This window comes from Pleuronectes platessa, chromosome 24 (assembly GCF_947347685.1).
Source record: "Pleuronectes platessa chromosome 24, fPlePla1.1, whole genome shotgun sequence".
NCBI lineage: Eukaryota > Metazoa > Chordata > Actinopteri > Pleuronectiformes > Pleuronectidae > Pleuronectes > Pleuronectes platessa.
Window position 1 is genome coordinate 7,186,924 of NC_070649.1, and position 25,031 is coordinate 7,211,954.

Consider the following 25,031-nt stretch of genomic DNA (forward strand, 5'->3'; position numbering starts at 1 on the left):
ACGAGTCATTATTTCTTTTGTTGTGAAAAGGACACAAAAAACAATATGCATGACGTATATATCCAGCAGCACTTTATAAAAATACTATAACAACATTCTGTTTGCACCATCGGGAAGTGAGAGATTGTGGGATATGTTTAATTTTGCTTTATGTTTTATTTTGAGGGGTTCTCATCAGAATATGACAAAGTAAAGTCAACTAGGAAAATAAATATCATCCACACTATATAAAAAAAGGAATAACTGGACTGAAGAAACTAAAATGCTTAATTCAGTCCCAGCCCAGCTTCACCGAATACCCTTAATTTGAAATTGGAAAGGAGATCCAATCACAACAAATGCATTTGAACAAAGTCCAATAGGACAAAAGCATTTTCCATTTTTTTCGTTAAGTTCCTTCCCTTTCTTTCTGAGTCACTTTCGTTTCTCCTTCTCGCTCCTCTACTCCTCCACGACCCTGAGCGTGGCGCTGCTCCTGGCCTTGCCCGTGGTAAACTTCACCGTCCCGCTCATGTCCGCGCTGGTGCTCCTCAGGGTGAGCTTGTGAACCGTGCCGTGGTTTTCCAGCCGGACGGCGGGGCCCGAGTGGAGGGGCTCCCCGTTCAGAGTCCAGATGGGGGGCTTGCTTATGGCCAAAGACACCTCGCACTGGAAGGTCGCCGGCTCGGGCTCGGTCACCTCCAGGTCCTCGAGCTCTTTGACCATCACGAGAGCCTGGGCTGCAGCGGCATGGAGGGAAACAGAGGGAAGTTTTATACAAACTATAAAACCAAAGGAGAGACATGATGCTTTGTTAGTTTCTTTCCTCTCGTGAAGGAAAATCATCTTTTATGTTTATATAATTTAGATGAAATACTATTGACGTCATAACGGGCTCCAAGAACTATAAAGCCACCCAAAATGTACTTTTTAAATTATTCCTTGGTTAATAATTCCGTTTCAATGAGGGCCTTGTCGTCCTATGAATTATTTTAGACATGACACGTACACCTGGACATTATGTCGGATTCAGTATTTACTAAATAAAACAACAATATCGAAGAACATTCGATCATCATCAGCGGTGAGTAGATAATGAGTGACTTTCCATTTTTGGGTGAACTACCCCTTTAAAGATACAGGGGTTTCTGACAGAGGCTGAGAAGAGGAGCAGCAGCCCTGGACCATAGGAGGAAGGTGATGTATCTTCTGGATATTAGATTAGATTAGATTGGATATCAAACCTTAAACTTAATTCCCATTCACACACGATCCCTCATCGTCTCACCTTCCACAAGCAGTTTGGCCTCGGACGTGTGCTCCCCGACCTTGACGCTGTAGGTGCCCTCGTCCTCCACGACCACCTGCTGGATCACCAGCTTGTGGGAGCAACCGTCCGCCAGGATCTCCACCCGGCCCCCGGCCACCAGCTCCTCCCGGCCCCTGAACCAGGAGGCTCCACAGCGGGGCGACGACACGGTGCACTCCAGGATCAAGCGATGTTTCTCCAGCGCCGTGCGATCCCGCAGGGGCTTGACGATGGTAACCGGAAGTTCTGCATCCACGCGAACGGGGCGGACATTTAAATGTATTTATAGATATGTATTCAACTTCTACTAACTTTAATGAGATAAATACAAACTTTAAAAAGCATCTCACCCTCCACTTCCAGGTAAGCGGTGGATTCAAGGGCTCTGGCTACAAACCGGATTTCACCGGCATCTTCGGCTGTGACGTTGCACATCAACAGGAAGTGTTTGGTCCCTGATGGAGGAAAAACAACATAACAAGAGCTTTGTTTAAGGTAAATTCAAGGTTCAACTTTTTATTTTAATGTAATTTGTCACCTATTAATATGCTATGATAATCTTTTTTTTTAGTTCCCTAGTTTGACCACTAGGGGTCCTGCTAGGGATTAGTTTTTTTATTAACAAACTTTATTGGTTCGAAAATGAGTTACAACAGTGATCTATAGGAAATCTGTATTTAATTGATCGGTAGGAAAATAGCATTTTGTTTGTAAGGGATCTATTGGATTTCATTTATTTGTTTTCTTGACAGGTCATTAAACAGCTAAATGACTGTAAAAGAGCCAGGGTTAGATCAACAGGCAAATTTTCATCTGACGTCCCTTGACAGTTTTTCAAATGGCAACCTACAATGAAAATACAACGCGCAGACTAATATTCAGAAAGGTGCAATGCACAACAATAAGCAACATCAAAACATATGAGACATATCACAGCAAGTAAAAACAGAGACAAACTGTAGCAAATAGGCAGTCAGGCGTCTAATGTGCACATATCTGATTACCAATGAGCAATTTTTCTTATTTTTTCGTATTTACTAAGTATTTATTTCTTGTATCTGCTTTGGCAACAGATTCCATTCTTTAGCTGATTTCAAAGAGAAGGCGGACTGACTAAGAGCAATTCCTCGAGTGGGAATTAATACAGTCCCCTCTCGTGACACCTCTGGTAACCTGACTGCCTGCTCTTTGCACAGCAAATGTCAAAGGTTACTATAATTAATCAGGTTTTCCAAATTTAAAAGTCTACGTGTATTTCAAATTTGACAGCTGTGAAAACAGATGATGGCTTAATTCGTATAGCAAATAAATATAAATAAATTCGGACCTTCTGTGCGGATCTTGATGGTGCTGGTGGGCCGGATCTTGTGGCCGTCCTTGTACCACTCTCCCGTCACGTCGACCAGAGAAACTTCGCACATGAACACAGCATTCTGGTCCTCCTTGATGTAAATATCCTCCAGCTCCTGCACTATCTCCAACTCATGCGCTGTCAGATGAAGATCAGGGACACAGAAAGATGTCAAACTCATCTCCTTTTTAACCACTAGATGGAGGCAGAGCACACACTCAGCTCCAGGTAAATTACAGGCTGCACAACTCATTGTGAACATCAATGTTTCAAAGGGTTTGGTAATATCTCCCCAGACAGTTACCATAAACCTCCAGCGAACAGGAAGTAGTAATTTCCCCCGCATCACACGTGTAGGTGCCAGAGTCCGCACAGGAGCACTGCAGGATCTGACAGAACCGCTTCCGGCCCATGGGGTAGATCCGACAGTTCTTCCCTGGCTTCAGCTCTGCCCCATTCTGATGCACAGGAGACAAAAGATACAAGTATTCCTTGTGAGTTTAAAACCTGTTATATCCAATTTGTACTTTTTTTAATACAATCAAGTTTGTGTTACCTTGAGCCATCGGACTTCAACGTTTTGCCGGGAGAATTCACACTCGAGAGTGGCGGGCAATTCCTCCTCCACACGGACATCGGCCAGCGCTCTCAAGATGGACACCGGCGTCTCTGTCAGTGCGAAGTAACAGTGTGAATCAACAGATCTAAAAAGTAATCAGTCAGTTGTGGTTATTTTTACTCTGTCCACACCTTTGATCGTGAGCCTGGCAGTGCTGCGCGCCCCCTCAGCGGAGAAAGCGATGGTGCCCGTGTCCTCCAGGGTGAGGTTGGACAGGGTGAGGCTGTGGACGAGCCCGTTGGTGCTCACGCGCCACTGGTTGTTTGGTTTCACGCGAATGCCGTCCTTCTGCCAGATCCCCTCCACGTCCGCGTGGGAGAGCTCCACCTCGAAGGAGGCGGTCTCTCGCTCAAAGGTCTCTTGGTCGGCTAGGACTTTACGGATCACAATTTTACGGGCTGGATTGGAAAAAAATGATATCAGGATTTAATTACAGCATCTGGATCATGAATCCTGTAGAATCTAGACAATGCAACTGTTGGGCAAATCTTTATGAGGAATTAAAAACTTAAGTCATGCTGCTCCTGCTGCAATGAATACTCTGATTCAAGGACAACAAAGGATGGTTCAAATATAGACCTGGCTCAGTCTATCACATTACATCAACACCACCTACAGTAGCTCCATGGTGTCATTTATTGCACTATTGTATAACCTTTTCACACGTAGAGGTCCTGCTCTTTTTAGTATCTGGGACATAGTGTGAATAGCACACTACAATATGTTCTGCTGCTGCCCAGAACTCAATCTGCGTCGGATGAGATCCCAGTTGCAAAGTGGTAAACTGTACTCCTGAGCTCCCACTTACGTTCCACATTGAGCTTGACCTGCGTGCGGTCGTGCAGGGTCTCGCAGCGGTAGGTTCCCCGGTCCGACAGATTCAGGTTGCATATGATCAGACTGCGTTTGCAGCCGTTCTGGGCGAGCGTGTGCCGGGGACCGGGCTGTATGACCACCCCCTGCCTCATCCACTGGACCTCGCCCGTCTCCAGGCTGATCTCCGTTTCCAAGGTGGCGTTGCCCAACTCCTCTGCCATGACAGCCTCCATTCTCTTCGTAAACATGACCTGAGCCTCTGAAGACAAAGACGAGAGACAGATATCAAAGTTATGATGAACTGCTGATCATTCTCCAAACCATCTTCACCATTTTCTCTTTCTCCTTCGCTCATTTAATCCTCTTACCCTGAACTTTGAGGCTGGCTTTGCTCATTTGTCCCTCAGCCTCTGCTGAAATCCTTGAACAGTCCAACATCTGGCACTTCTTAATCACCAAGGTGTGGCAAAGGCCGTTCCGGGTCGCCTGGAAACGATCGCCCAGCCCGATCGCCTCGTTGTCCATGAGCCACGCCAACTGGACATCCTCGGGGGAAACCACGCACTTGAAGGTGGCATCTTCTCCCTCCAGCACGGTGGTGTTGTGGAGCTCTGTGAGGAACTCCACCACTCGAGGCACTGAAGAGACGCAACAAAGTTCATCAACCTGCTAACGCTCGTAAGAAACGACGGAAAATCTGAGTCCGCTCATACTCACTCTCTACTCTGAGCGACGCCACGGTCCGGTCATCTCTGGACTCACAGATGTACTCCCCAGTATCCTCTCTGGTTAATCGGTGGATGGTCAAGCTTCGCTCCACGCCGTCGGCCCGAATAGAGAACCTCCTGCTCGGAACCACCTCCACTCCATTCTTCAGCCACTGCACGTCTGCTTTTGGCTTGCACACCTCACAGCGAAGGGTCACCATACCATCAGCGTGAGCCACGGTGTCCTGGAGTGGCCTCACAAACCTGATTCTCATTTCTGCAACGCAACAAAATATAGATATTACTTTGCAGTAAACTCTGAGGTGTTTGATGTCCACTGACAAAAATAAACTAAAGTCCTAACCTTTGACCAGCAGGCTGAAGTGGATCTGATCCGTGTTGACGTCGCATGTGTACTCGCCCGCATCAGAGCGCCTCAAAGGCTCAATGGTGAGGGTGCGTTTGTGGCCCTCCACGAGTGCTCGGACGCGTTCACCTTCGACAGGCTCCCAGTGTCTCAGCCAACGCACTTGAGCGTTCTCCTTGGACACGTAACTCGTCAGGGTCACGCTCTCGGCTTCGTACGCCGTCACCACAATGTCCTCCTCCTTGTTCACGAACGTCACCGGTTGTTCTTTGACGTAGAAGAGAAACAAAGAAAATATGAGTCGACTTTTTAAAATCTGATTGTTCGTAGACCCTACACCATGCGTCTGTACCTTGAATCCTGACGACACTGGTCATCTTGTCCCCCACAGCGTCGCACATGTACTTTCCAGAATCTGAGGGCTGCACATTTGAGATGATGATTTTCCTCAGAGTCCCGTAGCTCTCGATGTTGGTACGTGGGTCACAGGCAAGCAGCCGGTCGTTGCAGTACCACTGGACGGGGGCATTGGCCCGCGACACCTCACAGGCCAGGATCAGATCGTCACCTGCCACCATCTCCTGGTAGTCGGGGTCAATTGAATTTCCTACAATGGTCACTGGAGGCTCTACAAATGGGGAAGACAGGTTATTTGCCCAAGTGGGAACCTTTTTTCCTCTCAACATTAAATCTTTTGAAGGGATCTTACCTTCAACTGTGACGTGGAAGCCGATGTTGTCATCTCCAACATCCAGGAAGTACTCTCCGCAGTCCCTGAGCTCAGCGTTGAGGATGACCAGCGAGCGGAAAGCGCCTTCCTCTTCTTCACAGAACCTTTCATCATCCTCAATCCGACTGCCGTCCTTGTACCATTTGGCGACGGCGTTGACTCTGGAGAGTTCACACTCCAGCACAATGTCGTCAGAAATCAGGGATTTTAGATCTGTCTTTATCTCAGATTTTCTTAAGATCATCACCGGAGGCTCTGAGGATGCAGAAATAAAATGATGACACTGAAAATGATATATAAAAAAAAAATCTCTGAAGTAATCGTTTGCCTCTTACCTGAAACTTTGATGTGGAAATCAATTTGATCATCAACAGCGTCGCAGGTGTATTTTCCAGAATCCTGCGGGATGGGAGCGTGGATGGTCAGTCGACGGATGAGCCCGTCCTCGGCCATGGTGATGTTACTGCTCTCCTCTACTTCTTTGCCATCCAGCCACCACCTGACTTCTGCATTTGGCCGGGATACGTTGATCTCCATCACAATCGGTTTACCGGCGAAACTCTCCAGTTCGTCAGGTGTGTTCTCGGGACGAGTGAGTGTCACGAGTTGCTCTAAATATAAAAGGAAAGAGACATAAATGACAGAAATGCTATTGAAATTCTATACATTCCGTGTAAGTGGCTAAATAATCCCATTAAAGTCCTCATTCTTACCTGTAATAGTAACCAGGAACGCCACAGAGTCATCTTCAGTGTCACATATGTACTCCCCTGTGTCCTCCACTGTGGTCATTGGAATAACAAGCCGGCGTTTAGCTCCGTCTGCCTCAAGGATCAAGTCAGGGCCCTCATCGACCTCTAGGCCGTCTCTGTACCACCGGACAGGGGCATCGGACTGCGAGATCTCACAGCTGAGCTCCAGCCTCTCGGAGGCCAAATGGCTCAGTTCCACCTCTGGCTGAGTTGGAAAGACGATTCTGATGAGCGGCTCTGAACAGGAAGAAAAATAAAAATAACTTAATTTGACCAGTTCATCTTATAAACGTGATTTTTAATAGGAATATCGCAGAAGCAAGAGCAATCAAACCTGTGACAATAAGCTGAAAGAAAACAGAGTCTCCGTCTGTTTTGCACACGTACTCCCCGCCATCTTCTACCGATCCACAGAGGACGGTCAGCCTCCTGTACGGACCTTCGGTGAGCAGGTGGATGTTGCTGCTCTCCTCCACCTCCTGGCCATCCTTGAACCACTGCACCTTACCGCCAGAGCGGGACAGTTCACACTGCAGGTGGATCTCCTCTGAGATGTAGCTCTCCATCACCACATCGTCCTTAGGTTCCACGATCATCACCGGAGGCTCTGTGAAGCATTGTCAGGTCAGTTCGTGTTTGTATTACAGTTGATTTTAAGTCTCTTCTACAGGAGTCAGACATGTCCCAGTACCTCTGACATTGACGGTGAACTCCATGCTGTTGTCTCCTGCCTGGCAGGTGTAGCTGCCAGCGTCCGAGGTTTCTGCAGAGCGGATTATTAACCTCCTCACCGTTCCTTCTGTCTGCAGAGTGATGTTGTCGCCAGGCACGATCTCATGGCCGTCCTTATACCTGCGACACAGATTTGACAAAAATACAATTGTGTCAATTTACAGGTTTAATAGAAACAAAAGTAATTTTGTCCAATCTTGGAGTAATTGATATACAGATGGAGCTAGAAACGAACCAAAGTGAACAAAAATACAAAAACTCTGATTTATCTCACTTTATAAGATATCCCTTTTGATTAAAAGCAGAATTTGAAATATTTCTCCGGCATGTCTCCGGCAGGACTTTACCACTTGACGTCTGCATCCTCCCTGGAGACGTGGCAGAGCAGCACCACGGGGTCCAGTTCCATGCTGCTCTTATGGAGCTCCTCCTGTGGAACCAGCCCAAACTGTACAGGAGGACCTGAACAGACGGGAGCAGCGAGGGAAGGATGTCAACAGCCGAAACCCAAGCTACCAGAAGGGTGAACTTGTTAATCAAATGTCTCTTACCTGCAACGTCCACGTTGAATTTGATGACGTCCGCTGAAGTCTCACATGTGTAAACTCCAGAGTGACCCGCGTCAGCCGATTGGATCACAATCCTCCTCATGTTCCCATCCGATTGGACGGTGAGGCCGTCGGCCGGCTCAAGCTCCTCGCCATCTTTGAACCAGGATACCTTCGCCGAGGGGTGGGAGACCTCACAGTAGAGAACAATAGCATCGCCACTCTCCACCGTCTTACTGCTGTCTGATTCTGACAGAGGGCTGAATTTGATCACAGCAGCTGCAAACAAGTGAAAATAAACATTAAACAAACTCCCAAAACATTATTCGACTTTTGGCAAGATGAACCGATTTGAACACGTACGTTTGACCTTGAGCACGGCCGAATCGCGGACTCCGTTGGCTATGAACGTGACCTCGGCTGTGTCCTCCGTCGTGTGGGGGTCATGGATAACCAACGAGTGCTGTGTTTGGGACTGTTGTATGGAGTACCGCCCGCCGTGCTGCAGTTGGGCGCTGTTCAGGAACCAGGTTCCAACCATGGAGGCGGAGAGTTCGATGGAGAAGCGCGCGTCTTCGCCCTCCACAACCTCACAGCCTTGGAGGCGACTGTGAATTTTGGGCCCAGGAACTAAGAACAATGGAAAAAGCGAAAACAGGAGAAGTTGATAAGAATTATGTGGGTTCACGCTGATCACATCTAGCATGAAGATAAATGTTTTCAAGACAGCCTTTGCTTGAAACTGCACAATTACATCTAAATTGTGTACTTACAACTAAATTAAGTTTTATGTGTTTGCAACGTTATTCTCACCCGTCACTGTCATGGAACTATTGGCATATATTCAGTATATTTAATGTCTTTCTCTTCAGGTTAACATTGACACACACACAATAACGCATATGTACTTTTCCTCACCCAGGTGGACGGCTTTGGGAAACTCCACGTGACCACTCCGCCCGTACTTGTTGATGCAGCAGACTCGGAAGCGGTAGTCGCCCTCACACGGCACGCTGTCGCCGCCGACCTCGGTCGAGGTGGCGGACTCCGAGCTGAAGCACTTCTGCCACTCCTGGGAGCCAACCTCTTGTCTCTCAAGCACAAAGATGGAGCGGGTGGACGTCTGGCTGTTGGGGGCAGGAACCCAGGTGAGAAGGGCGCTGTTGGGTCGATCTACGTCCATCTGGACGCCCCCCGGGCCGATAGGGGGACAGTGTCTGGAGGCTAAAGGACAGAGAGGAGGAGGATGAGAGGCCACCTGTCATATTCTTTAGGGCAGAGGTCTTCAACAGGGGGTCCGTGACCCCTAGGGGGTCCGCGGAGGTACTGCAGGGGGGTCACGAAATGTTTGGTTGATTAGAATTTTTTAAATGTAAAAAAAAAAAAAAAGACTTATTTTCTAACCAATTTTTTTTCACAAATTTAAATGTCTTTAAATACACATTAACATGCATCCGACATATTGAGAGGCTGATTTGACTCTCTGCCTGACAGCCTCCATCCGTCCAAGATTAGATAAGTTGTGTGCTACTCATCAGAGATGGCTTGAGGATTCACTATCTCTTCTACATGTATGTTTAGAATTAAAACATGAATCTGTGAATTACTTTAATAGCTCAGTGTTGTATGCAAGATGTATGTTTATAAATGGCAGTGGCATGGCCACCCTGTACCTAGCACATGTTTAAATTAAAAACATGACTATATGAGCCTGTGTTATATTTGAATAGCTTAGTATTGAATGCACAATAACAGGGTAGCTATGTTTATATATGGCACTAGGCCCAGCTTAATATAAAAGACAATTTTATACAATTTATATAGTAGGGGGTCCCTGCTCCATCTCTCCACCAGTTTTGGGGTGCTTGGCCTGAAAAACGTGGAAGACCCCTGCTTTAGGGAATCTGTTCAAGTCTAGCTTCAGATTTTAGGAACTAAAGCTCATAGTTTTGTGTTGTTTTCGTGTTGTCTCCTAAAAGTACCTTTGACCTTGAGGCGTGAAGACGTCTTGGATCCCCCGGTGACAAACGTCACCACCCCTGAGTCGTGGTGGGCCACGTTGACAAAGACCAGGATGTGAGTTCTGCCAAAAGTCTTGATGATTGTCTGGTGGGTCTCGTGCAGCTTCAGGCCGTCTTTGAACCAGTGGACCTCCAACTCGTCCTCCTCCACCTCCACGCAGAACGCTGCATTCTCGCCCTCGAGGACCTCCATCTTCCGAGGAAGTTTACGAACAATAGTACCTGTGAGTAGTCAAAATGTTAGATTTATTGACTGTAGATGCAGTAGATGAAATACTGTGATTCTGTATTCGGCACATCGTACCTTTAACTGACAGCTCCGCGATGGTCTTCGCTCCGTCAGGCCTCTCACACAGATACACGCCGTCATCGTCTGTCCCGACGTCGTGGATGGTGAGTCTCCTTCTGCTTCCCTTCTGCTCCATCCCGTATTTACTGCTGGGCATCAGCCGCTGGTCCTCCAGGTACCAGGCGGCGGGGAGCGACTCGTCGGGCATCTCGCACTCCAGCACGGCAACGTCCCGCTCCCTCACCTCCACGTCTTTTAACGGATGCCTGAAGCGGACAGTGTGGCCTGGAGAACAAGGGAAATGGGCAATGATGGAAGATTCCTTTACATGTCTCAGTTTACTGTATCGTTTTAAACACAAACAGTATAACTACAACTCAGCCATGCTTTAAATACTAAATATTTCTAGATTATACAACAGCTGTAGTATATTTGATAATATAAGTGATCCTTTAAGTTAATTTAATTAATAAACAGACAGAAAGTTAAAGGTTTTCCTAAATCTTAAATACTGGACCTTTCATTATGTAGTTAATAGTGGTAGTAATTATAAAAAACTAATTTCGAGCAAGCTGTCCACACTCAAAAATACAATTACTGTTTGTGAGGTTATTTTTATTCCAAGCTTCTCATGTCTCTCTCGTCACCACTAAATAATTACAAAGCAGTTCTCATTTGCCTCGACGTCGCTCTGTATTACCGCCATATTAACGACTGACACGTTGACCCCGGGTCTAAACGGACGCTTGTGACAGAGGCAGCTGGCACAGGGACAGGACCCGTGTGACCCTGAGAATTATCTGCCCATTACCAAGGGATCAGGACAAAATGATTAGCTGCTTTAAGAGGTGATGCCGTACATTTCCACGATACCGGGGAAGCAATTAGCCACGACAAAGGCTAATGTGACCGAGTTTTATGTGTGTGTGGCTGGAGACGAGCATCAGTGATGCATTGAAGCTTCATTGGTTGTTATTTTGAAAGGTTTGCAAGTGATGCTGGTGCAGAATCTCTTGAATTGTTTGTCTTTGCTCTTTTGCTTGTTTGGAAAAATGAAGACTATGATTTAATATCAGTTTCTCATCCATTCATCAATCTGTTTGTATTGTGGACACTGATATAATCCATTTTAAAAGCAGGTTTATGCATGTCGAAGTATCTCCTACCTTTGACGGACAGGTGAACGGCACTGAGGGTGTTTCCCAGAGCGTTCGATGCTGCGCAAACATACAGCCCTGTGTCCGGCTCTTTGCAGTACAGAACCTTCAGCGTGTAGTACCCCTCCCTGTCCTCAAATATCAGGTGGCGCCTCCCGGGCTCCAGGGGAACGCCGTTTTTCTTCCAGATGATCTCGGGTTTTGGCTTCCCCGTCACGAAGCACCGGAACTTGGCGTGTTTCCCCTCCGCCACGGCGAACTTCTTGACTGCAGCCGGGTTGACGGATGCCTCCTCTTTGAGCCTCGACAAACTGAGTCGCCCGCCTCTTTGCTTTGGCGACCACTGGCTGTTAGTTTGACCACCTGATGACCTTTTGCTTTCCTCCCGCTCTGGTACGGGCTCCACCAGAAGGATGGCGCCGGCCAAGGCCTCGCCCTGGCAGTTGACGGCCCTGCAGGTGTAGACGCCTTTGTCTGGCATGCGCGTCCTATAGACCTTGAGCTGGAACCAGCCGCCGTCTTGGCTGCACACGCTAAAGTGTGAACTCTCGAAGATGTCGTGCAGCTTCTTCCCGTCTTTCTCCCAGATCACCTCTGGTACGGGAGTGCCCCAGATTTTGCAGGAGAAGGCAGCATCTTCTCCTCTGTCCACGCGCAGGGAGAGGGGCTTGATGAGGAATCGAGGCTTCTCATCAGATTCTTCTCTCTTTTCACCAAACTTGCCATTACACTTGTGTTCTCCATTTATCTCTGCTCCGTTTTCTCCCCTGTGTTCACCATTTTGCACTTCACAGTAGCCATTCAGGTGTCCTCCATTTTCTTGCTTCACGCCGTTGACCCCTAGCTGCCTCTGCCCCTCTTCCTGCTGCTGTGCTTCTCCTTCCACTTTGAGGGAAGCTGCCGCGTACGTGTCACCTATGTCATTTCTAGCCTTGCATATGTACTGGCCAGCATCCTGCGGGGTGACTCCGGTAATAGTCAGCAGGTAAGCTTTTCCCTCCTCGGCGAGCTTGTAGCGTCCCTCAGACAAGATCTGGACATTTTTACGCTCCCAGATCACGTCCGGACGAGGGTCGCCGCCGATTTGGCACCTCAGCGTGGCGTCAGTGCCGCACTGTGCCAGCACAGGGCGCGGGTAGCCCACAACACGAGGAGCACCTCCAAAAATATCCATGATAATGTCCCCTTGTTTCTGGTTCGGGTAAAGAAGTGTATTTAGTGATGGGTTATCCTGGTAAAGATGGTCTTGTCCGTGGTGAAGGAGCTGCGAGAAAGAGAAAATCGGAGAAAGGGAAATATGAAACTTTTGTAGACACAAATTGTTTATTTCTGTTTATAACTGACCCAAACTGACAGATTGTGAGAAATAGAAAGTGAGATATAACAAAAATATCTTGACGGTGCTTTAAATTTAAACATTTAACGACCGGGAACTTGGCCTGAATTTGTTTCAGCTTTTCAAAATACTCAGTGAGCAATGCTGAACCGATGTAAACATGTTGTGGTGGTTTAGTTCGGTGAGTTTTCAGAAAACGCACACCACTCTCGGTTGTCTCACAGCTGGTGCTGTAAGTCATTGAAGAGTGTATTTATAAAGTAGTCTGTCCAAAAAAAGACACCGGAGTCCATGTGTCCCACAGCACACAAACTGGGTAGTGACACACCTGAACTCACTAGCTGTGAATCCTTCCTGTTGGATTCTCCTTGTTTCTGGACTGTGTTGTTTTTGTTGTCACAATGTTGTCAAGTTTAGCAACAACCCACATCCTTTGTAATTCCTCTGACACTTATAACAGTCCATGATTCTAGCAGCTTTCGGTATCATTATGCAGTGCTGGTGTCTCTTCTCTAGGACGCACCAGGCTCACGCATCTGAAGTCCAGCCTCTTGCACAGTCGTGTGCTCATGTCTCGTCCAGAAAATAGTTCTCTGTGTAGCATGTCAGGTATTTCTTACGTCTCATTCTCAGTAAAGACGTGATACACCCTCTTTAAACACTCTGCCTGAATGTCTGATGCAATGTGACATGTACAGCGAGACAGGAAAAAAACATAATGCAGCAGAACGGATGTCACTGATTTAAGAAACTTACCACTGCTCTGGGTCAGCCTCCTCAAATCATCGTGTCTCTAATGTGATGATCCCTTCAAAATAAAGTCCTGAGAAAGTTCAGGCAGGCTTCAGTTAAGTCATGTGACCTTTGGCTCTTCTTGGAATTATTCTGTGACACGTAGAAATAGTGGATATTGGCGTCAGCTCTCCTCAGGGTTGGTTTGCTGTATTTGGACACAGCTCCTGGTCAACCCGAGTCAAAGCGAGGGAGAAAGAATCCGATCTTCCATTCACAATCCGAGGTCCATAGTCACAGGCCTCACGTCTTTGTTGGGTCCGGTCCGTGTGGCATTCGGGTGCAGGTGGCAGCGAGGGAAATGACCACAGTCCTTCAGTCAAGTGCTCGGCGTATGCGTCAGCTCTGACACTGTCATTGTCCCAACAGCTAAAGAGCAAGAGGGAGTTGGAATGGGGGGGCTGGGCGGCGTTAAATGCTTTCACAGCTGCTGCCACTGCAAGCCATCACCTAAAAATACCCAGCAGCTTCGATGACGGTCAGCCAGATAAAGTTAGGCCCTCCATTCACAGGCGGGGGTCCACTAAAGATAGAGGGAGGGAGGCCGCGATGGATCCCACAGCTCAATAGATATCCCGAGTTAATCCTCAGGAGAGAAAGGACGCCCCACCTGCCGGAGCTCCTTCAGTCATGAGTCACGTTGATCCATGAATAGGGTCAAACCGGTGTCACATCTGAAGTAGAAAATGATTTATCTACAGGGTTGAACCGAAAAAACATAGAGTCCACTCCAGTTAGAAAATGTGTTGTTAGGATTTGAGTATGCACAGGGTTTCCAAGGGGCCTTAAGGATTTAATAGTTAGAATTTTAGGCTTTAAAAAGTCACAAATAGGGGAAAATATTTCATACTAGGTCTTTAATACATTTCGGTAGCTCTTGATTATGTTAACGTTCATTTAACGCTACTTCCATCACTTAAGATCTACCACAGCAGTTTCATAAAAAGTCATCTGAATCTAAAATAATCTTAATCTTCTAGAAATTATCATAATAAGACTTTAAATACTGTAAACTAGGAACTGCAGGTCAAGTATTTATATTGATATTTTCAAAATAACTTTTCAAACCTATGTACAAGGTAATTTCACAATTAAGGACTGTTTCTATTCAGTTATAACGTGTCTGTCTCAGTCTAAGCTGACATTTATTGATAGTGCAGGTCTCAACATGGAGCTGCGTGATTTCACTGATTATAGATTAAGCCTTTATTAATCAGTGGAAGAAGCAGGACTCCTTGGACTGCGTCTGTGTTTAGGCTTTTAACTGTTCCCTCTCCGATTTGAATCAGGCGTTGACACTCGTTTCCTGCATTCCCAGACAATTGCTCCTCTCGGCTATCACCTCAAGTGGAGTGTTTCAGGATAGCACGCGCCGCTGATACACTCTCGCAAACTGTCGTCATGCTGGAGGTATTTGATCGTCAGTGCGGGTCACATATCCTTGATTCCCTACTGTGCCGGCTTAATGCGCTTGGCACAGCATCCAATGCATACCTAGACAGACTCTAAAACGTCTGAGGAGAAAGGGACATTTGAGTCATCTTTTGAGACAAACAAATCATGTCCAAGAAAAATGATGAAGTGTCAGTTAGCAATTTGCCAAATGCATAACAAAGGCGTTTGGAGGACTCGCACCGTGGCAGCGGCGCCATTTAAGGCCGCTGGTACCTCTGGCATCCTCATCCTCGCAGGCATCCCCACAGCTGTTAGGTACATGGAGTGCACCAGGAATAATCAAAAGCACAGTGCCGCTCTTTGTCCGGAGACTGGGTTTCAGTATAAAAAGCTTCGGAGGACAAGCTGGACATTATGGGAGGTTATTTGTCTTGTTTAATCATACTGTCTTTACACATACACTAGGCTAAACACCGCAAACTGATCCCAGGCTCATTAATCTAAGGATAGAAAACATATCCCTGGATCTAAACATGATTATTCTGCTTTACACTATCCCCACACTGACTTGAGGGACACTGTCTTTTTGATGCTAAAAGGTGCCCACGTGTTTGAGGAGTGGTTTACTTTGAGCAGCCGCTCCAGTGAATCTCTCAGGTCAAGGCTGTGCTTTTTAAACCAGCCGGATTGATGGAGTCGCCGAAGAGACGTCTGCTTGGGAACAAGGGAGATGTCTGTGAGGGCTGCCACTCATCCACGGGTTACAATGAGAGTGTCAAGAGCAGAGAAGGTGACGGTGGAGTGTGTCTGTGAAAACTGAAATGAAGAGCAAGTGATCGAGGCGCGTCCCCACATTCATCTGACATCATCTGAGCAGCTTTGCGGAGGTGTTGTGATCTCCATCAGCTAAAATCTTTGAGCTAAAAGCAATGTTGATGATATTCATGCTAAAAATTAAAGAAATGCCCCTTTAATATTGCAGTTAAATATATTTGTATCTACTAAAATAAATCTACTAAATATAAGTAGTATTTAAGAACCGGATTGTGGAGTTTTGGTGTCCAAACTGTTGCAGTCATGCACAACAACCAAGAAATGACTCTTCATGCTCTGTTTTCTTTATGATAAAGATAAATTATGAGGAATGAGGCACCAGTCGTCCTGCAGTGGCGGCAGGTCCGGTTCCAACCAGGCCCTTTGCTGCATGTCTTCCTCACTCCCCCTCCCCCTTTCACGCTTCTGCCGTCCTATGAATGAAGACACAAATAATAATAACAATAATAATAATCAAAAAAATACGCGGCAAAATGATGATTGAACTAAAATAAAATAAAAGGTTTTCAGTTCAATTTAAAGTGCCAAATCATAACATAATAAGGTCAAGACCTTAAACTTGTATAGAGAAACCAAATGTCCCAGAATTACCTGAAAATGTTTTAAAGAATAAAAAAATAATAAAAAATGTAATTAGAAATCCAAATGTTAAATGCTTAAAGTGTATGAACTGGATTTAAAGCACAGGCAGATGGCCAGTTCAGTTGTGTGTGTGTGTAGCTGTCTTGCATGATATTGTCCAATAGATGGTACTAGAGATTTATTTTTAGTCTGAGGACTCATTGGACTTGACACAAAATGAAAGTCAAGGTAAACTCTGTGGAGCAAAAACAACAATGGATCAACAGGGTTAATTCTTTAAGCCACATGACACTGACCGCCCTGAGGACGTCAGTAAAGTATTTTTATATTGTGTTTTTTTAGTATTGAAAATATCTGAGAGCCTGCGTCCAGATTTAGATTTCAATCATTTATTTGAGTCCGTTTTGGGTAAAAAGTCATTTGCTGAGTTTAATTTCTATAAAGATTCCAATGATCAACTCAGAAAACTGAATTCGAACTTGATGGAACTGAAAGCTTCAATAGCATTTGTCACTGAGATCTAATTAAGAGGGAAACTCTGGCTTTTTAAGCAGAAATTAGAAATCTATTGATGCGTTCTGGTCCCAGGAGGAGACGTGTACGACCCCAGAGACCAGAAAAAGCACGTATGACATGAACCTCCATCCTAAACGTGATCTGTTCTCCGAAAGAGAAGAGCGAATGAAACCGAGGATGATAAAAGGGAGTGCTATGACACAGAGAGATACACAGGGAGAGGAGAAAGAAGGTTCAAACCTTTTGGTCAGGTGACCTCTGAACCCTCCTCCTCTCTCTCTCTCCCTGCAACCTGCGAGCATGCTGGGAGCATCAACAAGGGATTCTGGGAAGGACAGGAGGAGGGCTTTAAAGTTTAATACAAACAACATCTGTGTGTGTGTGTGAGGCAGATAGAGGAGTGCAAGTATTCAGTCACTGCTTGTTACTATGATCAATAATATTGTATTTTTACCCCAGAGAGCTCTGATTCAACTTCAGATGCTAAATTATTTTTTTGAGTTAAACCGTTTCTTTAAAAGCAACTAGCATTATGATATTGCTGAATCAAAGATTACTCCCACATTTCTGGCCTCATTGGTGCCCTGCAGACCCCAAGAGGTTAATCCCAGATATACGATGTCCCATGCAAATGAACATGCAGTCGCTTTTTTGAGACTTCCCTGCCTTGACAGAGGGTAACTAAGGAAGTGTTGACAACAGAGATACAGAATAATGCAAGCAGCAGCAAGCTGTATTTACATTGTTGGCCTTAAGATGCTGAGACAGGAGATCTACAACCAGCACTTCTCATATTCCAGTCTCAAACTGACGCCCTGTGCTCCAGTCCAACATTTTCCATTCTGGGATGACATTTGTTTTAAAAAAAAATCGATTTCATGACAAACCCGTGCACAAAATAAAGAGGACTTTATTCCTCTGTTTACCTTTAATCAAAAGTTCCTCTCGAGGACAGAGCCCGGAGCGGAAGGGTTAAGATCTCAGAGCCGCACCAGCGCTCACTCTGAACCCTCCCTGTGTGTATCGTGTGTAAACTCCAACCTGTATTTAGTGTTTCTGCAGCACTCTGATCCTGGATCTGGCCTTTAAGTCCGCTCCATATTGTCCCTGTCTTAATTATTAGAGTCAGATGTTGCGTTGGATAAATATTTCATTAGTTTTCATGATGAGGAGCAGATGTGGAGAAACGGCTCCGGTGAGGCTGAGGATCACTAGAACTCCTCTCTAGCACTTTGAAGAAATGTGTGGATCCAGTTTGCATCTTGTGTGTTGGGTCCAGAGTTTGAGAACCCATAGTGCAAGAGAAGCTTCTCAAAAAATATGTAAAGTGTAGTAGTAGGAGTGTGGAGTAGCACAACATGTAAATAGACCCGGCGCACTGACAACAGCTCACTGACATTTAATGGCAGTTCTGTGAATAATGTGAAGTGTTGTCACTGGACTTCACGTAATGTACAAAGCGGCAGATGTAAACTGCACACACACACACACACACACACACACACACACTCACACAGACACACACGCACTCTGATGGACGTCTTGACAGATGTGGGGGGAGCAGGAGATGCCGTCACATCACTGGGTCGCCGCTGGCAAACATCTGCCGTACATGCTGACCCGTTACTCGGGCCGATCCGTCTCCTCCTGGCGGTTTCACGCGCTCTCTTCCTCTCTCTCGTTCTCACGCCGGCTCAGGACGAGGCCATTTTTTTTTCTGTGGATGTCACCAGATAAACATTTAGTCGTATGAGAGCTTTTAAGTTGATGATACTTTTGTAAATATGGCAGTTTTGGAAAGGAGAATTAGTGCCGGCTTGCCCCCCGGGGCGGCTTGTGTTCAATTCTATCCTCACCAAATGTCAATCTTGTGCTCGCAAGTGGCACAGACACAAACATACACATACACTCTCACACACACACACACTCTCGCACAGCTGCTCATTGTGAAGCCCGATGTGTTTGATTGACCTTAATTAACTGATGTCTCTAATTAGTGGCAGGTTTTCTAACAAGTGTGAGTGAAAGAGAGAGAGAGAGAGGATACTTGAGGGAAGGGTTGAGAGAGACGTCGCTGCTGCTGTGTGTGTGTGTGTGTGTGGGGGGGGGGGGTTACTCATGTTGTGGGGACCAACATAGACACAGTCACATTATGAGGACTTATTTTTTGTAATGGGGACATTGAGGTTAATTGTTTAAGTTCAAGTTTTAGTTATTGTTAAGGCAATTTGAATGCTCAGCTCAGAACTGATGGATGGTAGGTCAGACCTATCAGATACAGATGAGGGTTATTTAAGGCGCACATCCTGAAGCTGGAGTTGCTGTTTCCCCGGCAACCATTTTGAGAACGTGTGTGTGTGTGTGTGTGTGTGTGTGTGTGTGTTTGTGTGCCAGCACTTGAAAAAGTGTCCTCCACTTGAACCCTTCACAGACACTTTGGCCCCTGAGAGGGATAAACTCACTCTTCACACTTGCAAGCCTTTCATAAAGACTCATAACTCTTCCAGCTAAACAGTAATCACTGAGAGTCTCTGCGACTTTATCAAGATTTTGTCTGACATCAAATTCCGCTGCATCATTATTCATCGGGGGTTCTTTCTGATAGTCTGAACCGTTCCTGTCGGTTGTGATCTCTCGTGCTTAGCGGCGTTTTTTTTGCATAATTGAATCGTAAATAATAAATGGGATTTATACAGGCCACAATCATATCAATACAAACTTGTGTTGTTGTGGCAGGGATCCTGAATAATGGAGAGACTGTGGCTCGTGTTTGTATTGGGAGTGAGGTCAAGCTTTTCGTCTGTGGTGGCAAAGAAATAAATAAAAGCAGAAGCCACACTCTGCATGACAACATGAGCTTCATCCACCACCGTCTCTGCCAGCATGTCAAATATTGCTGTTGAAAATTTGCCGGCTGGGTCGAGACCCAAGCCAGGGAACAATTGATAGCTGCTGCTGGTAGTTTATCCACATCTTTGGATTCTGCCATGAGAATCAAGTTTGAGCCGTAATAGATCTAATAAACATCCAGTGGGGAGGCAGGAGGACGGTCTGGAGAAAGTTACTGTAAGTGGAAGGAACTATGTGTGTGGATATATCAGCAAAGTGGACAATGTACTCTGATAGTCGATTTAACACGGCAAACATTCGGCTTGGATAATTTGGGTTCAATCTCGTCTCGGCAGCCGAACACTGCAGATGATGGCGATTAATTCCTTTCATCATTTGAGGAATCTCATTAAGCTAGAGGACGTTTTCTCACACATTCATTCGATTTTCTCCTTCCAATCTTTTGATTTTCAACTTTCTATTCACATTCACCTCCTCTTCCCTCCGCGCTGTTTCATTAAAGATGAAGTCGGCCCACTTCTCCGGGAACTTGCAGCTCCGGCGAGGAGAGATAATGAGGGCGTGAAACTCTGGCTTCCCCTAGGCGATGGTGCACTCGCACACATTGTGCGTCGAAGTACATGCCGCACACACACACACACACCCAGCAGTGTCATCATCACTGCTGTTAGTGACACTCGAGGGAAAACGCACACACAAACACACACACTGATGAGGTGTGGTACAGATGCTGCCGAGCTGAAAGTGTCCATTCAGCAGAAAACGATAGCGAGAAAGAGAGCGAGGACGTTTCGTTCGCCATGTTAGTGTTTTCCAGTTTGTAGAATTTAATAAATAAACGAGACAGACAGGAAGTGATCATCATTTTCTTCCCCTCGTCTGAGTTCGTCTAAAAACATCCCTCGCCACTCCTGCCATCCGATTGCCATGGTTACCTCAACACCTGCCACGTGCAGACGTTCGCACACACTCGTTCTAAATTTAGGAGCTTTGAGTCGCTCCCTCCTGCAGCAGCAGCTGATTCTCCGGCTTTTTAAAACAACATCCTGAATATAAACAACCTGAATTGCACCTGAACATTATGGTGCATTTGGTGATCAAAATAAAAGTAGCAGTAATCGTTTTTTTTTGGTATCTGTGGGGTAGATTAACCTTTATTCTGATATTATGAAATGAACCACTAACTTTGGTTCTCCCTTTTTTGTTCTTGGATTTTGAAAGTACGAATAGAGAGCCGCAAAGAGGTGTGGCTGCGGGGGAGTGATGAATGAAGTACTTTTAGTGATTGAACTTTCTCTAAGCCCTACTAAATATCTTAATCCCACATTACAAGAAAGCGTAGATTTGATAATGACAGGCACAAAATCCCTCTTCTGCGTTGACATAAAGATGAAGTGTATGGGATTACCTTCATGTCGGAGTTTCTGATCAGTCACTCTGACTTTAAAGCAGAGTTTTACAATAGCTGGGATGTGATCACTGTAATTATAGAACCGAGGCTGTATCTTATTTCATTAAGGGAAAACGTTTTAATTTAATGATAGTTTTTTACCATTACATGTTTTCTCCATCACAGGAGAAAGCTGCAGCTCAGTGCGGCAGGTTCAGGCGGGTCTTTTGCTGAAAATCTTTCTGGGAAATGTAGAGTTAGGGATTATTACATTCATTTTAGGTCAGATTCATAAGGCAGGTCAGAAAAGACACATGCACTGGGGTTGCCGGCCAGTAGAGTGCACACCACCGCCCAAGGCCCAACAGGTTCTATTAAAGTCAATCCGGTTGCACCAAGTTGCACACATTCATAGATACCAGTTCCCTAAATACATCAGATTTCACTCATTAGTCCCTGAAATATTGTCTTCCATCAAGTTCCAATAAAATCGGTTCTGTAGTTTTTGTGTAATCCTGCTGATAAAACAGCAATGGAAGCGTAACCTCCTTGTCAAAGGTAATCATGCCTCCATTTTTAGAATTTTCAACACATACTGCGTGAAAGCTGCTCTATTTAACTCTACAACAGTGGGTTTATCACTTCTGCAGGAGCGAGGTGATATGTCAGCCGTCGTCACCTATTTTCTCTCCCAGTTTATGAGCTGTTATCGCGTCTTCTCCTCCCGGGTTCACGGAGCATTCTGCAGGAATAGGAGAGCTATTACATCCCCACCGTTAATTACAAGATGATAATTGTTATGTAAACCGAGGCAGTTTGTAGATTCATCGCACACATGGATAACTTAATGGCAGAAAGTCAGAGCAGGGCATGACGCGTTATGTAATGTGAACCCAGCGCACACGTGGGCCGGATCGAGTAAGTAAGGCGAGAGGAGGGGGGGGGGGGGGATGCCTCATTTAGGGACAAGATTTGCATATATGATGATCGTGTATTAGTGTGTGTGTTGTCGGTGTGTGTGTGTGTGTGTAGCAGGCTGACAGCCAGACAGACGAATGGGAGGAGAGCATGGAGGGGATAAATCGATAGTAATAGTTAAGAGTTAGCGGTTAGCTCAGATAAAAAAAAAAAATGCAAAATGTCCAAGCGTCCTGCAAATCCTGCCATGATCAGATTGAATGAGTTTTCCAAATACGAGGCTTTTCCGAAAAAACGTCTGACCTGCCGCAGCCTGTAATCCACAAATATATTCCTGTTTGTTGATATTCAAGCTCGACGGAGGCGATTAGAGTAAATGCATGAGCTAAAATGAGCACATATGCCATATAGTGGATAGCTTTGCGATGGAGAATGTGTTTTAGTGTCTGGAAAACGTTTGTTTTTTAATCCAAACAATGCACTTATTGTTAATCAGCTAAATGATATGTAATGTTACAAAAAATGTAATGTAATCTGCAGCCAACAAAATGCATGACCGTCTAAATCCAGACCTTAATTCTGCACATATACAGGTGCACTTTCACGATTTCAGAGATAAATGATTCCAGAGTTTTTCTTTCACAAAGAACTCTATACCTGTACATTCACTGATATGAAGTAAATAAGAGCCTGTAGAGTAGCAGCCAATAAAAAAAGGCCTCTCCTAAATGTTTAATCAGACGTTTGATGGATGTTTTAGGAGAGTTTGATAGAATATGAATGACCTGATTTAACGGTAAACATCTTATTCTGTTGGAAAGTGTTACCTCGCTGCAAGTTAATGATAATCACCCCTTAGATCCAGGGAGCACAACAGAACAATTGCTAAAGTAAGTCGAGGATGAAGGCAGACGCTCGACATCTTGTTCTTAGTGTGTGAGTGTGTGTCTGTAAATGTGCGACTTGGTGTACTGCTGGGATGGCTATCTTGGTAGATGGGGTGTTGATGGTTGTCATGGCAACTAAGTGATGGGGTAAAGATAACAAGTGAGTATATGTGGTGTTTTCTTTCTTTCTTTTTGTGTTACAGTATCACCAGTGACACATACAATGATGTTCAAGAGTGTGTGTGTGTGTGTGTGGGGGGCGTTTTTTGTGTGTGTGTGTGTGTGTGTGTGTGTGTGTGTGTATTGACAGAATGAAAGAAGAAATTCAAAGCATGAGAAGGAGAGCAGATTAGGACATCATGAGCCTCAGTAAGACTGTTATTGATATTTTTGAAACAATCCGACAATCCTGTTGATCATGCGTGTGCCCATCTTTCCCTCTGTGTGTGTCTGTGTGTGTCTGTGTGTGTGTGTGTGCGTGTGTGCAGTGAAAACGTCCATCAGGACTGTCCTCTCTCATCCCTCCCCACCACAGTAAATCCATCTCTCTGGCTCCGCCGTCATTAAGAGGCTGAGATCGGTCCCTCAGGCCCCAGAGAGAAATCTGTGCTGCTTGTGTGTCTGTTTTTGTGTCTGTGTCCCTCATTCAAATCCATGCTCACTCCATATGATTTGTGTGTGGCCAGTTAGATGAGACAAGGCTGTTGCAGTAGGGCAGAAGAGAGGTCTAAATTCAGATTTCCCTTTTCCGTTTATGTGTATGTTTCCGTGTGTGTGTGTGTATTTGTGTGTGTGTGTGTGTGTGTGTGTGTGTGTGTGTGTGTGTGTGTGTGTGTGTGTGTGTGTGTGTGTGTGTGTGTGTGTGTGTGTGTGTGTGTGTGTGTGTGTGTGTGTGTGTGTGTGTGTGTGTGTGTGTGTGTGTATGTTCCAAGAATCCACCTGCTCTTCCCTTGTTAAGATCGGCCCCCCAGGGCCTCTTCAGCACAAATCCTCTCCTGGTTCACTTTGACTAGATATCAGGGAGAGGAGACGCCTCTCCTGCTGTCTGTTGCTCTGTCCCATCGTTTACAGTCTTTTACCTTCTCTACACTCTTAGCAGTCATTTAACATTTCTGTGAGGAGGGTCCTTTTTGCCTTGTACCGATGACTGTAAACAAAGATGCACTATAAACATAAACATCCTCACCCTGTGCAAAAGATGTCATTTGCCGAGTGTGTGCAGGAGTGCAGCCACAGGGTCAAGATCCCGCCCCAACCAGTCACCAGTTGAATTCAGCTGTCAATCAGGACATCTCATGTTTTTTTTTAAATATCCCATATCTCAAACAGGAATATTTAAACATACAACAATATTTGAGGAATTACCTAAAATGACAGAAATCATCTTTGATAAGGATTTATATACCATAAACGTTGCTTCTTTTTTTTTGTTGGCCTATGTCCCATCTGCTAACAAGGAGTGGGCGGGGTTTATTACACATGACGGGTGTTTGGATTGAGATGTTTGGGCTTTTGAGCCGTCGTGTCACTTACTGGGTTGTGTCAGTATCAAGTCCATATTTAAAACCATTTCCCAAGATATCTCACAAAATTTAGCCAGAAATCATGTTTTCCACCAACACTCACATTATAAACTAGTTAGATATATCTGATCAAATCTGCCTCCGACCTTTGACATCTCAGCTTTCAAAATATCTTATATTTGAATAAAAATATTTAAAGTGCTCCGTACGTCCTCTTTTCGGCCTTTTGTCACTGCCATCCCAAATTGACAGTAAGTAGCGAATGATCCGCGAGTCCGGGAACAAACCGACTCAGAGATAATTGCGGTCTGACTCTCTGAAATCACAGTGAGGGTCGGTCCGGACATTCCACAGCTTCCATTTCGCCGTCTCTCGAGCTGATTGTGTGGACAAGAAACTTTCTTTCGAGACGATTGGCTTGAAAGCAAAGGTCAGAGCAGAAAATAGCGGCGGCTCAAACCGAGATATCCCGTCATTCTGCTCGGATACTTAACGAACGCACACACACGCTCGCTCACTTTAACACAGACGCACACATTTCAAATCTACCTCGGGATTTATGGGTTATTTAGAGTTCGTGGATGCAGCTGAAAACACATGAGCCGTGATTATGCTTGTTCTCTCTTCATCA

At 45.5% G+C, this 25,031-nt stretch overlaps 1 protein-coding gene across 1 annotated transcript; it reads right to left on the bottom strand.

Moving 5' to 3' along the window:
- Positions 1-52: 52 nt before the first annotated feature.
- obsl1a (obscurin like cytoskeletal adaptor 1a) lies at positions 53-13,753 on the bottom strand. Its single transcript, XM_053416964.1, has 23 exons — positions 13,470-13,753; positions 11,387-12,641; positions 10,236-10,505; positions 9,893-10,153; positions 8,829-9,134; positions 8,274-8,540; positions 7,914-8,189; positions 7,710-7,824; positions 7,322-7,482; positions 6,965-7,237; positions 6,592-6,867; positions 6,214-6,489; positions 5,858-6,133; positions 5,501-5,776; positions 4,443-4,712; positions 4,067-4,333; positions 3,390-3,656; positions 3,196-3,308; positions 2,944-3,097; positions 2,616-2,777; positions 1,639-1,743; positions 1,268-1,534; positions 53-719 (listed from the first exon to the last, which is right to left on the bottom strand). The coding sequence occupies exons 2-23, from the start codon at positions 12,549-12,551 to the stop codon at positions 442-444; spliced, it is 6,081 nt and encodes a 2,026-aa protein (XP_053272939.1). The 5' UTR covers positions 12,552-12,641; positions 13,470-13,753; the 3' UTR covers positions 53-441.
- Positions 13,754-25,031: the final 11,278 nt, after the last annotated feature.